Below are 17538 nucleotides of genomic sequence, written 5' to 3'. Positions count from 1 at the left end.
TCCGCGCGGCTCCGGTGCCGGCTGCGCCGCGCCTTCCCCAGCGAGCTAGCGAGCTAGGGGGCCGCCGCGGTCCGCTCCCGCCGCCCGGCCGCTCCTTCCTCGGCCACCGCCGCAGCCCCTGCCCCGCCGAGCCCCGCCGGATAGCGGCGGCTGCAGCGCGCATTTGGGCTCTGGGGAAGTTGACCGAGGCGGCTGCCGCAGGATCCCGGGTCCGGGGATTGCACGAAGCCCGCGCGGCCGTCTCCTCCGCGCGCCACCCCTGCGCCTCCTGCGAGCTCCACTTCCCATCTGCTATTGTTTCCGATTGTTTTCCGGTGGCGAGCCCGTCTCCGAAACTTACAAAGTGTTGGATTTCCCCTGTTGGAACTGAGCGACTGCAGACCGCCTCTGGGTAGCTGGATGAAGCCCACCCCGTCCCCTTCCGGTACCAAAGTGCTCACTCCTCTCCAAAGTGCCATGTCTGAACTGCCACTGGGAAGAAGCGGCTCCTGAGACGCGCCCACACCTTTCACCTGCCTCGCGCTCCCCCCTCCTCGGCCGCCTTCCCGGCCGAAGCAGCGAGGAGGGAGCCCCCTTTGGCCGTCCTCCGTGGAACTGGTTTTCCGAGGCTGGCAAGCCGAGGCTGGATTTGGGGGAGGAATATTAGACTTGGAGGAGTCTGCGCGCTTTTCTCCTCCTCGCGCCTCCCGGTCGCCGCTAGTTCACCGCTCAGTCCCCGCGCTCGCTCCGCACCGCACCCCACCCACTTCCTGTGCTCGCCCGGGGGGCGTGTGCCGTGCGGCTGCCGGAGTTCTGGGAAGTTGTGGCTGTCGAGGATGGGGGTCTGTGGGTACCTGTTCCTGCCCTGGAAGTGCCTCGTGGTCGTGTCTCTCAGGCTGCTGTTCCTTGTACCCACAGGAGTGCCCGTGCGCAGCGGAGATGCCACCTTCCCCAAAGCTATGGACAACGTGACGGTCCGGCAGGGGGAGAGCGCCACCCTCAGGTAGGGAGCTGACATTATTCTACGAATTGATGATTTGTGTGGGGTGAGGGTAAAGGGCAGGGGTGCAGGTGTGTGCACTGAGGCGTGCCTGGGTTGGCGGAGAGGTCGCTGGTTCCCTGGGCTGCACAATTTATGGCTGCGCTGGGGGCTCTGCCCGGGAATGTGGCAGTCATAGGGAAAGGCTCAGAGGTTCTGGCGGTGAGCTTGTTCCCAAAAACTGGCCTCTGCGGCTCAGGCACTTGTTAAGGGTGAGGGGTGGCTGGACCAGGTGGTCGCTGAGATTGAGGGACTTGTCCCTGGCACTGTCTGTGCCTGAGCCTGGTGGCCGTGGTGACAGGGGGCTTGGAGGGGCTCCCCGTGAGCAGTCTTCTCTGAAGTTAATGAGTCCCAAAGGAGGGGTCTGCCTTGGAGTGAATGCCCCCACTCGCCCATGCCATGGGGCTTTGCCAGCCCTGGCTCCTGCACTCTGGGAGAGCCACTGTTTCGCCCTGGGCCTGACTGTGCCCGAGCTTTCCTGGGGTGCCTTCATGCCGTGAGCTGGTGGGCAGACAGAGATGCTTTCTCCTGTCTGAACGTGGCTTTCTGAGGCCCAAGTCATGGAGTCTGATTTGTCCGTGGAAAATGGCATTTACTGGAGTGAACTGTATTCTGTTCCTGCTCTCCACCAAAAGAGTACGTGCAAAACTCGTCTACTGAAGAGAAATGAGGTTTCAGTGTTGGGTTGGGTCCTGATTGGCTCCTGGGGTTAAGGCTTACAGGCACTGGGGGAGGAGGAGAAGAAGAATCTTGGTTATGCTTTGTGTAAGGTAGAATGATTCTATCTCCCTGATTACCTTGCCTGCAGAAACACTAACTCAATTTCCAGTGTTGATAAACCACACCTCTCATATGAGGGCAAAACACTTAATGATTGCAATGGGAAATTTCATTCTCTGGAATTTTATAAGAGAATAAGCATGAGGTGGAAGTTAAGAAGGTTCATGGGAACGATTTCCCTGCCTCTCCTTGATTTAGTCTGCCCTCTTAAATAAAGTTTTCCAAACTAAGCAACAGAACTAACCACAAGGCAACATGGCAATATTCTTGTCCTTTGCACATGAAGATTTCTGGAAAGATAACCCTGGTGCCGGTGTCTACTGTTTTGCCCCTCTGATGACTTCTTCTAGGATTGGGTTGTTTTGGACTGTGTACTTAAGGCCATATCTATAGGACAGAAAATGGTGAAGAGGAGGCAATGGCAATACAGAGCTGAGTTATCAGGACATTGCCAAAGGAAGTGTGTAATTTAGGGACCCATGCGGGGCTGCAAGCATCCAGTGATCCTTTGTCTAGGGAGAGCTTATCCTCATGGCTCTGGTGAACTCATAGTTATTTGTTGGCTCATGAGACCCACCTCTTCCACTCTTCTAAGTAAAAATAAAGCAACTTCCTTCCCCCACTCTGAAATGATTGTGTATCTGCTTTAAAAATGGATTTCAGGGGAGTTACAAATATGCAGTGATTTCAGACTACTTAAATAAAAAACCAAAAATGAATGTCTAAAGCAGTAATAATCAAGGAAATTTAATGTTCTCTGGATGCCCCCTTCGTCCCTAGTCCTTGCCTGCAAGGAGGGCCTCCCAGGGACAGAGACATTCTCATATGGGGAACACTTTAGATATAAATGGGATTTTTTTTTTTTTTCAGGGAAAATGTGTAAGGTAGCTCTGTAGAGATTTGAAGATAAATAAACAGGAAGTGGGTCCTGGCAGACAGAGACCAGGCCAGGATCTGGTCTCCAGAAGGTAGTCTTCAAGGCTTATCAAAATCAGGCTTGTCCAGAGGGTGGCTGCGTTCAGCAGAGGCTGAATCACAGGACAGGCCTGGGTTAGGAGGAGCCTCTTTTGAAATCGCATTATCATGTACTGGCTGACTTATCTTTCTTTGTCTTCCCTTTCGTGGTTCTTTTTTCTCATTCTGCGGGTCCCCCTCTCTCTTTCAGCACTAATGTTTGTTTGCATTTTCACATGTGTTCTCAACCCACTGGTATCATTTGGGTATGGATGGAGATGGCAACATGGTGGAGCTTCCTTTCTAGACCCTTGAATTGGCCCCTACCCAGCCAAGTTCCTTCTGGAACATCTCCTGCCATTCTGTGCCAGCCTCAGGGGCTGAATGTCTTCCTGACACGAAGGAGAAAGGCCCTCACAGTGGATGGAGCACTACAGGGCAGGGATTAGATGAGCTAGGGTCTGAGCGACACCAGCCCTTGACCGTAGACCTGACTTAGGATATGAATCAGGCAGCAGGTGTAACAAGCAACCAGTATGGAGGATGCTCAGGCCTCTCATGATTGTCAGCCTTCTCAGACTCTGATGCGCTAGAACAAGGAAGGGCTGCCCTGCTGGGATGGACTTTGGTGGGGTGGAAGCCCCTGAACTCTCAAACATAGGTCCTGCATTTTCTTGTTCTGTGTACACAGAGGCAAGTAGGAATTTCAGAATGTATTCTGTTTGCATAAAAATTGCTGCATTTTCATGTAACCTGACTGCAGGTTGCAACAATCTAGTAGTTCAGAGTTCTGAGTTATTTTCTTTTTGCTTTGTATTGTGTGTGTGTAGCGGGACAGAGGATCCCCTCCTTCCTTCCTTCCATCTATCGTTCTCTCTTCTTCCGTTTGTTTTTTTTCTTTTTTTTTGGCTAATCATGTGACCAAGCTGTAAGGAACCACAACTGGGGAGACCAGAGCACCAGTGCTCTGGCCTGGAGGGCGCCATATCCATCTTCCTATGGGTGATTGGGTGATGATGGTGATACATGTAGTTTTCTTCATAACCAGCAGAGGACTTTTTGCTCTAATTTCATTTTATTCTGCTTTGTTCTCACCAACATCATATTTTGAGGATCTTTTGCAGTCCCTAAAGAATAATTGCTCAGCAGAAGATTCTAATGTGAGGAAACTTTTAAAAAATGTTTTATCTTATCCAAGTAGCTCTAACAATCCTTGTGGAGGTATTGGGAAATGTTTCAATTAGCATAGCATTGACAGCCTGAAAAGAATTACAATTTGCAATCTCCCACTCTCTGCCCTCCTGCTGACATTCTGTAGGCATATTTCTTAAAAGGGTAAGGTAAAACAGAATCTGCAGTAATAATACTATTAGCCAATGGTTATTGAGTGCTCACTGTGTGTTAGGGAGTATCTAAGTGTCTTAATAATATCTAAGCTATCATTCAGCCTCATAACATTAATACTTTAATAACAGCCCTATGGTGTAGGAGTTATTGTTATCCCTATTTTACAGATGAGGAAACTGAGGTGTGGAGAGTTTACATCCTTTGACGAAGGTGGCACAGCTAGGAAGCTTTGAAGCCAGGCTATGAAGCACTGGTAATAATCATGTTAATAAGATACATAGTACTATCATTGGTCTGTTACTGTATGAACATTTTATGGAAACAGTAACATTTAATCCTCACAACTCTCTGAAATAGACTTAATTATTCCCCGTTAAGGCCCAGAGAGGGGGAATTTACCTGAAATCACATAAGCAGCCAGTGGCAGACCGGTATGCTGGTCAGGACTCCACTCCTTGACTTTGTACACCAGGCTTCCCAGGACTGTTCAGGACCCTTTGAATTCGTGTTCCTCTCATTCCTCTGTGGCACTTAATGTCTGCCCTATTCATTTTGGCTTAGACCCTGTTTTCCAATGTTATCTCTCTGTCTTCTTTCTTACCTTGGGCTGCAGAGCACCCTTGGAAAGCGAGAATCATGCCTTGTGATGGCATGAGCACTGTGCTGGCAGATGCTTACTCAAACAAAATGAATGAAAGCCAAACAACGATATCCCCCAGCTATATTCAATTTATCTCCTTACCACATTTCTCTATCATAATTTTATTTTAAATTTCAACTATGGTCAATCAAAAATGTATTGAGTGGTTCTTTCAAGAAGGGGACTGTATTAGTCCGTTTTCACAGTGCTGGTAAAGACATATCCAAGACTGGGTGATTTACAGAGAAAAAGAGATTTAATGAACTCACAGTTCCACATGGCTGGGGAGGCCTCACAATCATGGCAGAAGGCAAAAGGCACATTTTACATGGCGGCAGATGAGACAATGAAAGCCAAGAGAAAGGGGAAACCTCTTATGAAATCATCAGATCCTGTAAGACTTATTCACTATCACGAGAACAGTATGGGGAAAACTGCCCCGATGATTCAATTATCTCCCGCTGGGTCCCTCCCACAACACATACAAATTATGGGAACTACAATTCAAGATGAGATTTGGATGAGGACACAGCCAGACCATATCAGGCACTGAGCTGGGTGTTTGGGTGTGGAAAGGCATATGGCCTGGACTTGGCTTTTGGGGGCTTGGGTCCAACTGGAAAAGCTGGCTGTGGACAAAGAGGTCATGGACCTTGTGAGGCAGAGTGCACCATGAAAACGTGGGCGATCACTCTGTTCATGGCTGGAGCAGAGCCCCTCTGTTGGAGTGAAGGCTTTCTGTGGGTTGGCAGGACTGCACTAGCTCCTAGCTCCTGGGTGGAAGTGAGCAGACATCAGTGAGGAATCAGAAAGCCCCAGATGCCCAACTGCATGGGTGTCATTCACTTAGAGACCTTCACTAAGCATCAACACACCTGTCACTGGCAGTTTCAATGAATGCTATCCACATTTCAGAGATTCCCCACTTAAGGCAGCAGCTAGGAAAGTGCATTCTTTCCTGGGGATCACTTGGTAGGTGGGCATCAGAGGCTGAACTCTGCATTCTGTCGTGCCTCTAGCCCATAGGCTTAGCAATGGGATGATGTTATTTTTCCAGGGTGAGTTAGGAATTGAAGGTCTGAGAAATGTTTGCAATTTAGGTTGAGTTTTGACATGGAACTCCATGGAATCACACAGACTAAATGTGGTTTTGATACTTGAGAGGACCCAGGGAGTCACCCTCCAGAAGAAGGAAGCTGTGGCACTTTGCTCATGTCATGTCAAGTGCTTGGAATTTCATTTGATAAGCAGATGGATTCTCTGGTAGTCCCTCCAGCTACTCCACAACCTCTTGAGGGCAGAACTAGGCCTCCTCCAGGCTTGCCTCCTAATCCGCAGCACATGGCTTGGCCTGTGGAATTTGCCAAGAAAATCCGAAGGACTCTCGTCCTGCCTTTCCCTTCACTCACTCTGTTGTGGACACCCATAAACACAGCTTATTCCAGCTGCAAAGCGTTTCCTCTTGTGGTCCCCCCTGCTGGGAATACCCCTACCTGGATCTTCCCATGGACAGCTGTTTCTTATCATTTTGGCCTAAGCTCACACAGAATTCCCTCCCTGATGCCTTTCCTGATACCAAATCAAACTAATCCTCTACCACTACCACCAGTCTTAACCCTGGCATATCATCCTGGACTTTTTCTTCAGAACAATCATCTCCATCGGAAGTTATCCCATTCATTGTTTGGTAATCTGTGTATGGTTTGTCTTCCCCAAAGGGACTGTAAATTCCTTGAGAAGAGATATGCTCTTTCTTGTTAGCAGTGTATAAGCAGTGTCTGGCAGATAGAAAGTGTTCAATAAATTTGTTGCATGAATGACTGCAGGAATGAAGGCCTGAGATCACGTCTTCTTCTCCTTGGAGTCTGTGTCCTTTTTCCTGGACTGTCTTGTGTTGTCCTTGCCTTGGGCATGTTACTTCCTCAGTGTCATTTCTGACTGGGCAGCTGTGTGAGGCTGCTCCTGTGGAGGTGCTGGAGACAGGTTACAAATACATAGAAGTCATTGAACTTGTGTCTGTCTGTCCAGGCCACAGATGGGGTGTGTTGGTTGTCCATTATTTCATATTTGCACCCACGACACTTGCCTTCCTTCTGCTGGGTCACTTCCCCACCCGGTCCTTAAGTCTTTGAAGAAGCAGTGATAGTCAACCCTAGGGAAATTAGCATTTTCAAGATAAGGAGGGACACAGAAAAGCACTCTGCCCATCCTTTCTCTCTGTTTGTGGAGTCTGCTGGCAGTGGTTGTGGTGGTATAACTATTGATCCGTTGTTTATGAGTTCACCCGTTCAGAATAGCAATGCTATTCAGGAGGCCTGTGCTGCTCCCACTGCCCTGCCCCCTCTCAGGACCGGCCACTGGGCACTCACCTCTGGGCTTGCCGGGCATCCAGCTGGTGTCCTGTGGCTCTGAGGAGCAGGGACAGATGGGACCAAGGAGGAAGGCTCCTGGAAGCACATTCAGCTGCCGAGGAGCCAAAAACTAAAATGGGAAAACTAAAAACTCAACCAAGCATAGGGCAGAAGGAGTAGGAGTATGCCAGTTGTCACTGAAAGCCAGAGGAGGCTACAGGAGGCCAGCTCAGTTCTGTAACACCCCTCATCTAAACCATAAGTGCTTTGCAGAAAAATGTCTCCTTTCTCCCTCTTTTAAATGCATAGCATTCTTGAATTTGAAAGGATTGCAGAGAGCTGGGAGGTCAACCAGCTGGTTTTACAGATAGTGGAAGTAGTGATAAACAGTCTTGCACAAGGATGCCTTCCAGAAGGGTGTGGGGGCCGGCAGCCAGTACACTCTCCATCCCCAGGCTGTGAGCTCTCACTTGGGGCTACGCATGCTGAAGGAAAGGCCATGTTTTCCTACTAAGTGCAAAAGCATCCTCCTGACCATGAATGCTTTCAATGCATTTAGCTGACATTTATCAGCATATTCTCTCCTGACTGCTGGTTTAGTCTGTACCACACCTTGCATTCTTATGCGTTGACTCTCGTTCCACGTGGGACAGCTGTTTGCCGTGGGTCAGGTCCTGTGCTGAGCAGTTTACCAGAAGAACCTCATTTAATCCGCACAGATCCCCCATCAAGTGGACACAATGATTACTCTGATTTTACAGAGCAGGAAACCAAAGCGCTGAGAGGCACAGTGAAGGTATTTTCCCAGCTCACATACTCAGGTGGGTGCTGAGCCTGGGACTCAGGATGGGTGGTGTCTGACTCCTAGGCAATCCCCCTCTGTTCCGTAGTGCTGGTCTCCTTCTGTCCCTTCTATTCTTCATTGCCAAGAAGGCGATGAGTTTGGTTGTCTGTCCTTGTCGTGGTGCACGGGAATCCCCTCTCCTGAAGCACGAGGAACAGGGCCTGGGAGTGTTTAAGGTTTTGTGTCGTCCATGGCGTGGAGACACAGGGACCCAGCTGACCTCTACAGGTCCCTTCTACTCACATAACCCTACACTTTCCATAGTTTGTTCAGAGGAAGACTCTTATTCCAGGTTCTTCCACTGATCTTTGGCTTTAGGTGTCAGCAATCTTGGACTTTCTCACCAGGAGTTAATAATACCACGAACATTTCCACGTACTTCTCTGGAATGCGATATTGAACCAATCAAGGCAGACACCAATTCTAGGAGGATTCTACAGGCCAGTCAGTGGCTCTGGATGCCATAGCACCAGGGGAACAGGAGGGACCAGCTCCAAAACGTTTCCTTTTTCTCTTTTTTTTGTTTAAACTAGTAATAGGCATCTCTCCTGGGGAATCTTGTAAAAAAAGATAATTAATGGTAATGGCATATTTGTTCTCTTAGGTTGAAAGTCTCCACTGATGAGTAAAATAGAACATTATCCTTGTGATATTTGAGGTCATTTTGCTTCCTCAGGAGTAAGTGGATGGGTTCCCACTGTGTAATAGATAACTAATACTAAATAAATAATAAGCAATACTACCAACATCATTATAGATTGTCAAATATTTTTAGGAAACCAAGGACTTATTGGGTTTAGGATGCAATTTCAAATTGTATGTGTGAGCTGAAGAGAGAAGGAAGCAACGGGGAAGTTTACTAGGAGTACAATCATTGGAGACAAACATCTCCAACACACAAGACCTTACTGACTCATAGGTACCAGGAGTGATAGGCTAGAAAGAAGATAGAGTGGGAGACAGGAATCTACAAACTCTGGCTCAGGCAGTTTGTTTGATTGCAAACAAAATTTGTAATCTCTCCACCCTGCATTTAAAGAGGACCATTATTACCCATCTTAAAGTGTTGTTTTAGGTTACAAATGAGATAACACACACAAAACATAGTATATAGTTATAACTTTCTTTCTCTATATATGAATATATATGTATGTACATACGCATGTGTGCATATATGTGTATATAATATACACACATATACCAATTTTCATTATAAACTATTGTAGTTTAAACACTTTGGCAGATACACCGTGTCTTGTTTCTGAAAGATCCAATTATAGGTGGACAAATCCCCCTTTCTCCACCTATCATTGTGAGTTTTTTTGTGGTGCCTCTCCTACACATCTGTTTAGAGATTCTTCAGTTTCAAATCATTTCTTGAGATGTTTGATTTCTGAGAGGGAGTGAGAACCAGAAGAAAGATATTTCTTTGTTTTTCTTAAAAAGATTGTTGCATAGCAAGTTGTGACAGTTCATGGCTCTGAAGATGCATTTCCCACCAGAAAAATTCATCCAGAAGGTTCTGTGGAGCAGGTTATCTGTGAATTCATGCATAGATTTCAGATTGCCAGACCCTTTTTCCTCGGAGAAATGATTTTTCCATGATAATTCCACTGGAGTCAAATGGTAAAAAACAGGGTCTGGGATAACGTGTGTTGAGGAAGGGGCAGTTTAAGACTCCCGCAGCTTTAATGTTCTCTAACTGTAAATCTTCTCTTCATTCATATCTGCTGATCGTTGGGAGGCAGGCTCAGGGCTTGAGTGGTGATGGTGAAAATAGAGAAGGAGGCTTCTTTGCGTTTGGGAATTTAACTTTTGGTCAGGTCTAGAGCAACACCAGTGCATCTGGCGTTAGAAACTGATCTCAGTATTCACTGCTGGGATCACAGGAAGAGTCCTGTCCATTTCAACCCAATGTCAAAGGGCTTAAATTAGTTTAAACGTAGTGAACTATGCATAGCAGTCTTGATCTTTCATGATTTGTTTTTCTTAAATCTCATTTATTCACATTGTTGAATTCTTTGGTTTTATTTGGGTGTATTTGGGCAACTTGCTGTCTTATCAGTGTGAAATGTTTTGGCTTAGAAAGCTTTTGGGGGGTTAGATTTGTCTTATAAAATGAACATATGAACTAATCTTACAATCTTGCTGATGGATTTCTGAAAATAATAGAATTTTTAATGAAAACAGCATCAACCAATAGACTGATGGAAAATTAAAAAAACTAAAATCGACCTTCAAACAAGCTTTGTTGGGTTCATGGAGTCAAAGGAAGATGTATCTGTGTGAAAATAGTTTTTTAATCTTCTCCGGCTTTCAAACGGCCTCTAATGTGCCGGATGAGTGAAAAAATGCTCTCACATTCAGAATAATCATCTTTGGACAAATTTACCTGTCAGGAGGGCTCAATCCCGAACTCTAACCCATCAGAAGCTATAAGTAAGAAAAAGAACGCATGCGAATTATTTTTAATTTAGTGCAGTTTTTATACAGAAAAGCTGGAAATAGCAATGCTGTGGTGTTATGGGTTGAGTTTTGTCCCATCTCCCCACCATTAAAAAATTATATTGATGTCCTAACCTCCAGTAGCTTACAGTGTGACTTTATTTGTAAATATGGTTGCTGCAGATATAATTAGCTAAGGTGAGGTCATACTAGAGTGTGCCTCTAAACCAATGTAACTGGTGTTCTGGTAAAAAGATGCCTATGTGGAGACACAGAAGACACGCAGGGAGTGACAACAAAGGCAGAGGCTGTAGTGATGCACCTGCAAGCCAAGAAATGCCACAGATTGCCAGCAAGCAGCCAGGAATTAGGACGAGGCAAGGAGGGAAACTTCCCTACAAGTTTCAAAGGGAGGATAGCCCTGCCAACACGATGATCACCATGATTTCAGACTTCTGGCCTCCAGAACTGTGAGACAACACATTTCCACTGTTTTCAGCCCCCCAGTTTTGGTACTGCATTATGACAGCAGTAGGACACTGGAACATTTGCATATTAAAGAAATAATTTTGTTAAGTAATAGTAACAATCATGCAAAGGACCACAGATAGGCCTGGTTAGATCACCCAGTTCCCAACTATGACACGAGCCACTGTAGTCCACAGAGGAAGTGCCAGAGTCCAGAATGCTTCTGGGTCTCAGTCGTGAGTCCGGCCTCTCCATTACAAATCCTAAAGAAGCCAATCAGGGTGGAAATGCTTGCCCTTTCATTCCTCAGAGGCCATCAGCAGAAACCCTATTGTATCTTCTCAGTTATCTCAACCACCTCAGAAGTCACAGACCCTCAACCTCAGGGCCATGCATCATTTTCTAGATTCATATCCCAACATCCAACAGCCTAACCCAGTTACAAACCTCTTCCTCATCCTCCAAAACTTTTTACTCTCTGGACTTAATGATCTGTCACCAGCAACATTTTTACATTTCCAGTCTCTACTTTGAATGTTCCCCCCTTATTATTTTTTTTTTCTTTTTTGCTTTAGTTGAAACTCAGCTGTTCCCTGGATTATTTCCACTCCTGGAGTCCTCAAAAGTGGCTGTTTTTCTCCCATACCTTGCTGACCCTGAGGCCTGAAAGTTCGATAAACGTCCTCCTTGCTACTCATTATGGCTGCTGGACATTCCTTTTTCATCTTTCTCGACATGTCCCGTTAGAGTGGCGCAAATGCCACCTGGCTCTGTTGCCCTCTGCCCCTTCCTTGCCGTAGTCATCTGCCATCAGTTCTGACCACGCTTCTTCACTCTGGACCTCCAGACCGCACGCACATCCTGCTGCTCATCTACAGAGCCTTTTATTGTTGACATTCAAACTGGGTCCTCCCAGCCAGTACCTTTGACACAAGCCCATTGGACCACGGCCAGCTACTCCATCCTGCCCTTCCCTCAGTCTTTCTGATCTTAGGAATTGCAAACCTAGTACATCTTATTTTTTTCATTCTCTCCTGTGCTTCATCTAATTCATCGCTAAATTCTGTTTGTCTTTTCTTTTAAGAGTTATCCTGAATCAGACCACTTTTTACCATCTCAAGCACTACCTCCTTGGGCAAAGCCACCACCGTCTCTCCTCGGCTATTCTGGTGGCATTTTGTCTGGTCTCCCTGTTTCTGCTCCTGTTCCCCTGGAGTTTATTATCTGCCTAGCAACCCCAGCTACCATTTCACAAGAATTACCTGACTCTGTTCAAAACCTACAGTGGCTTCTGGCTAAACTTAGAATGAAATGCAAACACCTCGATGGCGTAGAGGCTTTTTAATCACCTGGTGCCTGTCTAAGCCTCATACCACTCCCCACGTCACTGCTGCCTCACTCGTGTGAATGCAGAACGCTGAACTTCTCTGCTCTTCCTGGAACTTACTAAGACTGTTCTTGACTTAAGAAATGTTCTTTCCTTTCTCAGGATCAGCTATAAACTTACGTGCCTAGACCTTCGTTGAATTCATGCATCTACTCCAATACCCCGTTTTAAAAAAAAGGCTTTGCAGACCATCCTGTTTGAAATAGCCATGTCCTCAGACCCCATCTTTCTATCCCTCTACCTAGCTTTAACTTTCTTCACAGCCTGTAACACCTAGAGAAGTCTGTTATTTATTTATTTCTTATTTATTGCTACTCCCCCTGAAATGCAGGGTCCACCAAGCTGCTGAGTTTATTACTCTCATTTATAGTGATTACATTACTGCCTGGGACATGGGATCTATTACAGGATATTTGTTGAGCGAATGAAACGTTTGTTAGGAATCATAGTAAGCTATTAATAGTGAAATTATTTATCTTTTACTAGAAAGAGGAAACTCAGGTCTGTCTCTGTACTGGCATGGGATTGGGTGTTATTAAACAGAGTTCAGATAGGGTGTGCGTGAGCTGGCGTGTTTGTTTTCTAGGTCAGAGAGTGGAACGAGACATTGAGGAGGAAATTGTCAGGCAATGTGACACACTTCATAAAATCTACACATGTGCAATCTCAAGGGCTTTTAAACAATCCACTTTCACAAGGGGTTTTATGGAAAATCTAATAAACACTGGAGAATAAGGATTATTCTGCTCAAGGCCTACAAACTTTGGGGGAAGGGAAGGAAGTGAAATGGCAGCTAGAAATCAGGGTGTGAGCCTGAAGTTTCACACATCAGTCAATGCTCAACCTTTCACGTTAACCTTTCTCTATTAAGAGAATTGTACCTTAGAGCTCTAGAGGCTAACGATCAAGTGCAGGGTCTGGAGACAGACCCTCCTCCCATCCCCAGTTTCAAATTCTGGCTCAGCCACTGGGTATATGACCTTTGGCACATGGATTCGCCTTGCTGTGCCTCAGTTTATCATCATTTGAAGGGATTAATAATAGGGGTTCCGGGCCAGTGTGAAGCGTGAAGTACTCAGAGCAGTGCTTGGCACTCTGCATATACTTGGTGTTAGCCTTACATAGCTGCGGAAGGACCTGGCCTGCAGTGGGCCCGTGGTGGGCAGAGGGCAGGGTGTGCCTCTCGTGACCCTGGAGCTATGTGTGGAAATGCACAGTGCAGGGTGCAGAGCTGGGGGCCGTGGCTGACACTGGTGCACACTCTACAGTTACACAGACATCTGGTGGTGGGGTGGCTTTTGAAAAGTTATCAGTGCAGTTCATTGTTTTTGGCATGTGACTTGTGGTCTCTGGCCAAGGTGACCTGGCTTTTAGTCCTGGCTCTGTCCCAATGCATCATGTGGGGCTGCTAAGAAAATGAGCATTCCCAGGCCTCAGGTTCACTCTGTGAAGTGAGAGTACTGCTCTGTTTCGTTCTTTAGTTTTGAGGAAGAGATTACTAGCTGCTCAAATCATACGTAAGTTTATTTTCCCCCTGAACACAAACTCGGCTGCCTTTCCCAGCCTCTTTCGAATTTAGAGGTGACCATGTGACAGCTCTACCCAAAGGAATGTGAGCCGAAGCTCTGTGTAGGTTGGCCCAGAAAAACATCCCCTGTGAAATTCTTTATGTTCTTTCTCCTTAGACCATCTGGATGTTGATGTCCAAAATTACCTTGGAAACCTGTGTCCTGTTTGGCAGAGCTCCATCGGCCAAATTCTTGAATGACAGCACAGAGCAGGGCTCTCACACCCCCACCCACCAGCTGGCCAGGAACCTTGTTAAATTATTACCTAAAGGAAAAACAAACTTGTATTCATGCTTCTGAGAGTTCAGAGATGATTTGTTACAATAGCTAGCATTATCCTATCTAAGTCAATACTCAACCATTATGATTTATATTTTCTGATTTCAGCTGCATAGACATATACAGATGTAGTTTCCGAATCCAGACCTAAGCACTTATTACAATTTCTTGGCAAGACTTTTGGTGATTTTTGCATGTGTCTGAAAGTGAGAACCGTGGCCTTTTCAAATGGAAGTCTCAAATGTTTGATTTTCATTAGCTTGACTGTTTACATCTGTGGTCCAAGTAACATGTCTGCTTTATTCTACAGGAATGTGAAAACCAGTGACAAGGAAAAGTTTTACCTTGAGGCAAATGAGCACATATCCATAATGGACATAACTCAAGACATGCTATAATTGGTGAAAATACCCCTTAGATGATAAATTACTCATTAATGGCTGGAGGTCACTTATTTAGTATAACCTTTTATGCCAGAGATATTCTAACATCCAGTGTTTTAATTGACACACACTAAAGAGATAGATAGGATGATTTGTAGGCTTGTTCTCAAAAATGTTAAAGAGAAAGAAGAGAAAACCACTATTAGAGTTCCTTTTTTTTTTTTTTTTTTAACAGGGTCTTGCTCTGTCATCCAGGCTGGAGTGCAGTGATGCAGTCTCAGCTCACTGCAGCCTCAATCTCCCTGGGCTCGGGTTACCTTCCCACCTCAGCCTCCCAAATAGCTGAGACCACAGGTACATGCCACCATTGCCCAGCTAATTTTTGTATTTTTTTGAGAGACAGGGTTTCACCATGTTGCTGAGGAGGTCTCAAACTCCTGGGATCAAGCGATCTGCCTGCCTTGGCCTGCCAAGGTGCTGGGATTACAGATAGATGTGAGCCACCACACCCAGCCAGAGTTCCAAGCTTTGAAGAGAAACCAGGTGGTGGAGAAATCGTGTATGGATTTGGATAAAGGAGAAAGGAAACTGTGGAAAGGGGAAGAGGCTGAGCCAGAGTTTTGGGTAGGAGACGTACAAGGAATGGAGGCAATGCAGAGACAGGGGGCAAGAGTCGGGTGGCTTGATTCCACCTTTTGTAATTCAGGGGTCAGGGATCTTGTCTTATTTTTGTTGTTGCTTTGGTATGCTGAACAGGGCTTGGCACATAATAGGCGCTTAGTGTATCCTTGGAGAATAGATGGATGTGTTTTGCTGTGTTGCTTCAGTAGTGCCTACTGTACATCTCCTATGAGCCAGGAACTGTTCTAGGTGCTAAGTTCCTCTCTTACAGAGTGATGTTTAGTGAAGGAGATAAGGTTTGCAACTTGTATGGATTAGAACAGAAGGCATCTTCTCCTAGCATGCAAATTGCGCAGACCAAGTAGCAGTAGGCATTCCTCACTGACGATGTTGTTCACTAGAGTCCCTGGCTGAGTAAACAGAGTGCCAGCTGCATTATTTTGTTACCTTCTTCAGCCCTTGAGCAGCGCACAACCTGCACAACTGTACATAGCAGGAACCAGCTGTCAGAAAACAAGTAAACAACGCAGCACATGGTGGAAAGTACTGGGGCAGAAAGTAAACTGTAGGGTAGGGGACAGAGTAATGTGGTGTGCAGGGAGGGGTAGGGGCTTGCGTGATGGTCAAGGTGGTGAACCGTGGGGAGAACCATGCAGGGAACAGTGTGCTGGGCAGATGGATCGGCAAGTGGAATGACCTCGTCAAAGACGAGCAAGGCAAGGAGGAGGAAGGGTCAAAGCTGAATAAGGGGCAGGCAGTCAACAAAGGGATCTGGGGGTCCTCGGTGTCTGGAAGTGCTCTTACCACGTCAGAATTAAGGTGTGAATGATGATAGGAGCACAGCTCTCAGGAGATGGGAATGAAATAAAAATCCCACATAAGCGAGTGGCCCCAACACCTGTGTGGATTCACTTGCTGTGTACAGAGGCCTGGTAGTTTCCATGTGGACTTTGTGGATTTGTGGCAACCCATATTTGACGTGTCACCCCTGCAGCACACACATCCAGCCGTGAGCTTCCAGGGTTTTCTAACTGAAATGTCATCCTTCTTGGGTCCGCTCTTGTCATTTTCACTTATCACATCTGAAAGTTATAAACGTTTAAAATGTGCATGATATCCAATTTGACGTTTTACCTGTTGCCATTTCCAAGATATTACACTGTGAAATTAAGCTGGCATTTTACGATCATATGTGGATGTGTGTGTAAGTATAAGTAGGCACGTATTTGGAATTAATGGACTCATAGAAATCAGAGATGGATTAGGCCTAATGAGCTGTTCAGAAGAATTATTTAGCACGTATTTCATCTCTCTATTCGGTAATCAAACCTACACAGTGTGTATGCTAAGGAAGTGAGATTTTTGCCTTTTTAAAAAATTTCTTGGATTATCTCCATTTGCGGCTGAAAATTTAACATTGCACCCTAGAGCATTTTGCACCAACTTTATTAAGCATTCAGTCTGACATTTCCCTGCCCCTTGGGTTACCTTTGTTATTTAAAAAGTAGTTGCTTTCCTAGTTACCATTAATATACAATTAGTAGTTGGTGCTGGGCTCCAAGCACCACACCAGGGTCCTGGCCTGGCCTTGGAGCCATTGTCAAAAAGAAAGTCTTGCCCAAGTCTCTGGGGCTGAGTTAGGCCTGACCTTCAGAATGTAGCGATTGGAAGACTTGGAGAGTTAAGCCTAGGTGGGAAGTGTGTATATTTTGTTTGAATTTTTATCCACAGTAAATGGATGCAGCTTTGTCTTTTCACCTAAGGCCTATGGTCACCTTCCTCTGGAAGCCACGTGCACTTGACTGGTGCCACTTTGGCTTCTGCTAATTCCTTGAAGCACACAGTTTCAACAGACTTTCCAAATACTATTCACAACATGGGGTCCCGAACTTACTAACAGGAAGAAGGAAAGCAAATATGGGATACTTGATAGTGTAGAAGGACACTTGATACCCAGAGGAGGATTTTCCTGACACTGTTACAGAGACACAAAATCACAGAGCCCTGTGGTAGCATCAGAGATGGGGTCGCACATACTCAGCTCCCAATAGCCAGGAGTCTACCCTGTGAATTTTCTTTACAGCATGGCTGGATATAGTATTTACATATTTATCCTAAACATATATACTCAACTTGTAAGTCTGCATGAAACATGTGAATTGAGAATATGTTCTGTAGTGGGAACAATGGATTCTGGTGTTGGGAAAAACTTAAGCTGGGCCTTAACTTGAGCTGTAAAATTATTAACCTAATCTCTCTGAGCCTTTATTTTTTTTTAATCTGTGAAATGGGGCTAAATTATATCTTAATACCTACCTGACAGAGTTGTTAAAAGAATCATCACCATAATATTAATAACAACAGAAACCAAAATCGGTAGAAGCACTTAATGAGAACCTATGCTTACATGATCAATGCTTTGCAAGGGTTACCCGAGGGTCTACCCTGTGAAT

General features: G+C 45.7%; 1 protein-coding gene across 15 annotated transcripts in view; it reads left to right on the top strand.

The window, feature by feature from the left end:
* Positions 1 to 17538, top strand: part of NTM (neurotrimin) — a 969816-nt gene that overhangs the window by 540790 nt on the left and 411488 nt on the right. For all 15 annotated transcript variants that reach the window (XM_012495988.2, XM_012495986.2, XM_030829620.1 and 12 more), the window contains one exon: positions 898 to 982. In XM_012495988.2, coding sequence (XP_012351442.1) covers positions 898 to 982 — 85 coding nt within the window. The remainder of the gene's footprint in view (positions 1 to 897; positions 983 to 17538) is intronic.

The sequence above is a fragment of the Nomascus leucogenys genome, chromosome 15, assembly GCF_006542625.1.
Source record: "Nomascus leucogenys isolate Asia chromosome 15, Asia_NLE_v1, whole genome shotgun sequence".
Classification (NCBI taxonomy): domain Eukaryota; kingdom Metazoa; phylum Chordata; class Mammalia; order Primates; family Hylobatidae; genus Nomascus; species Nomascus leucogenys.
Note: the sequence above shows the minus strand (reverse complement) of the source record. Positions and strands in the feature narration are given on the sequence as shown.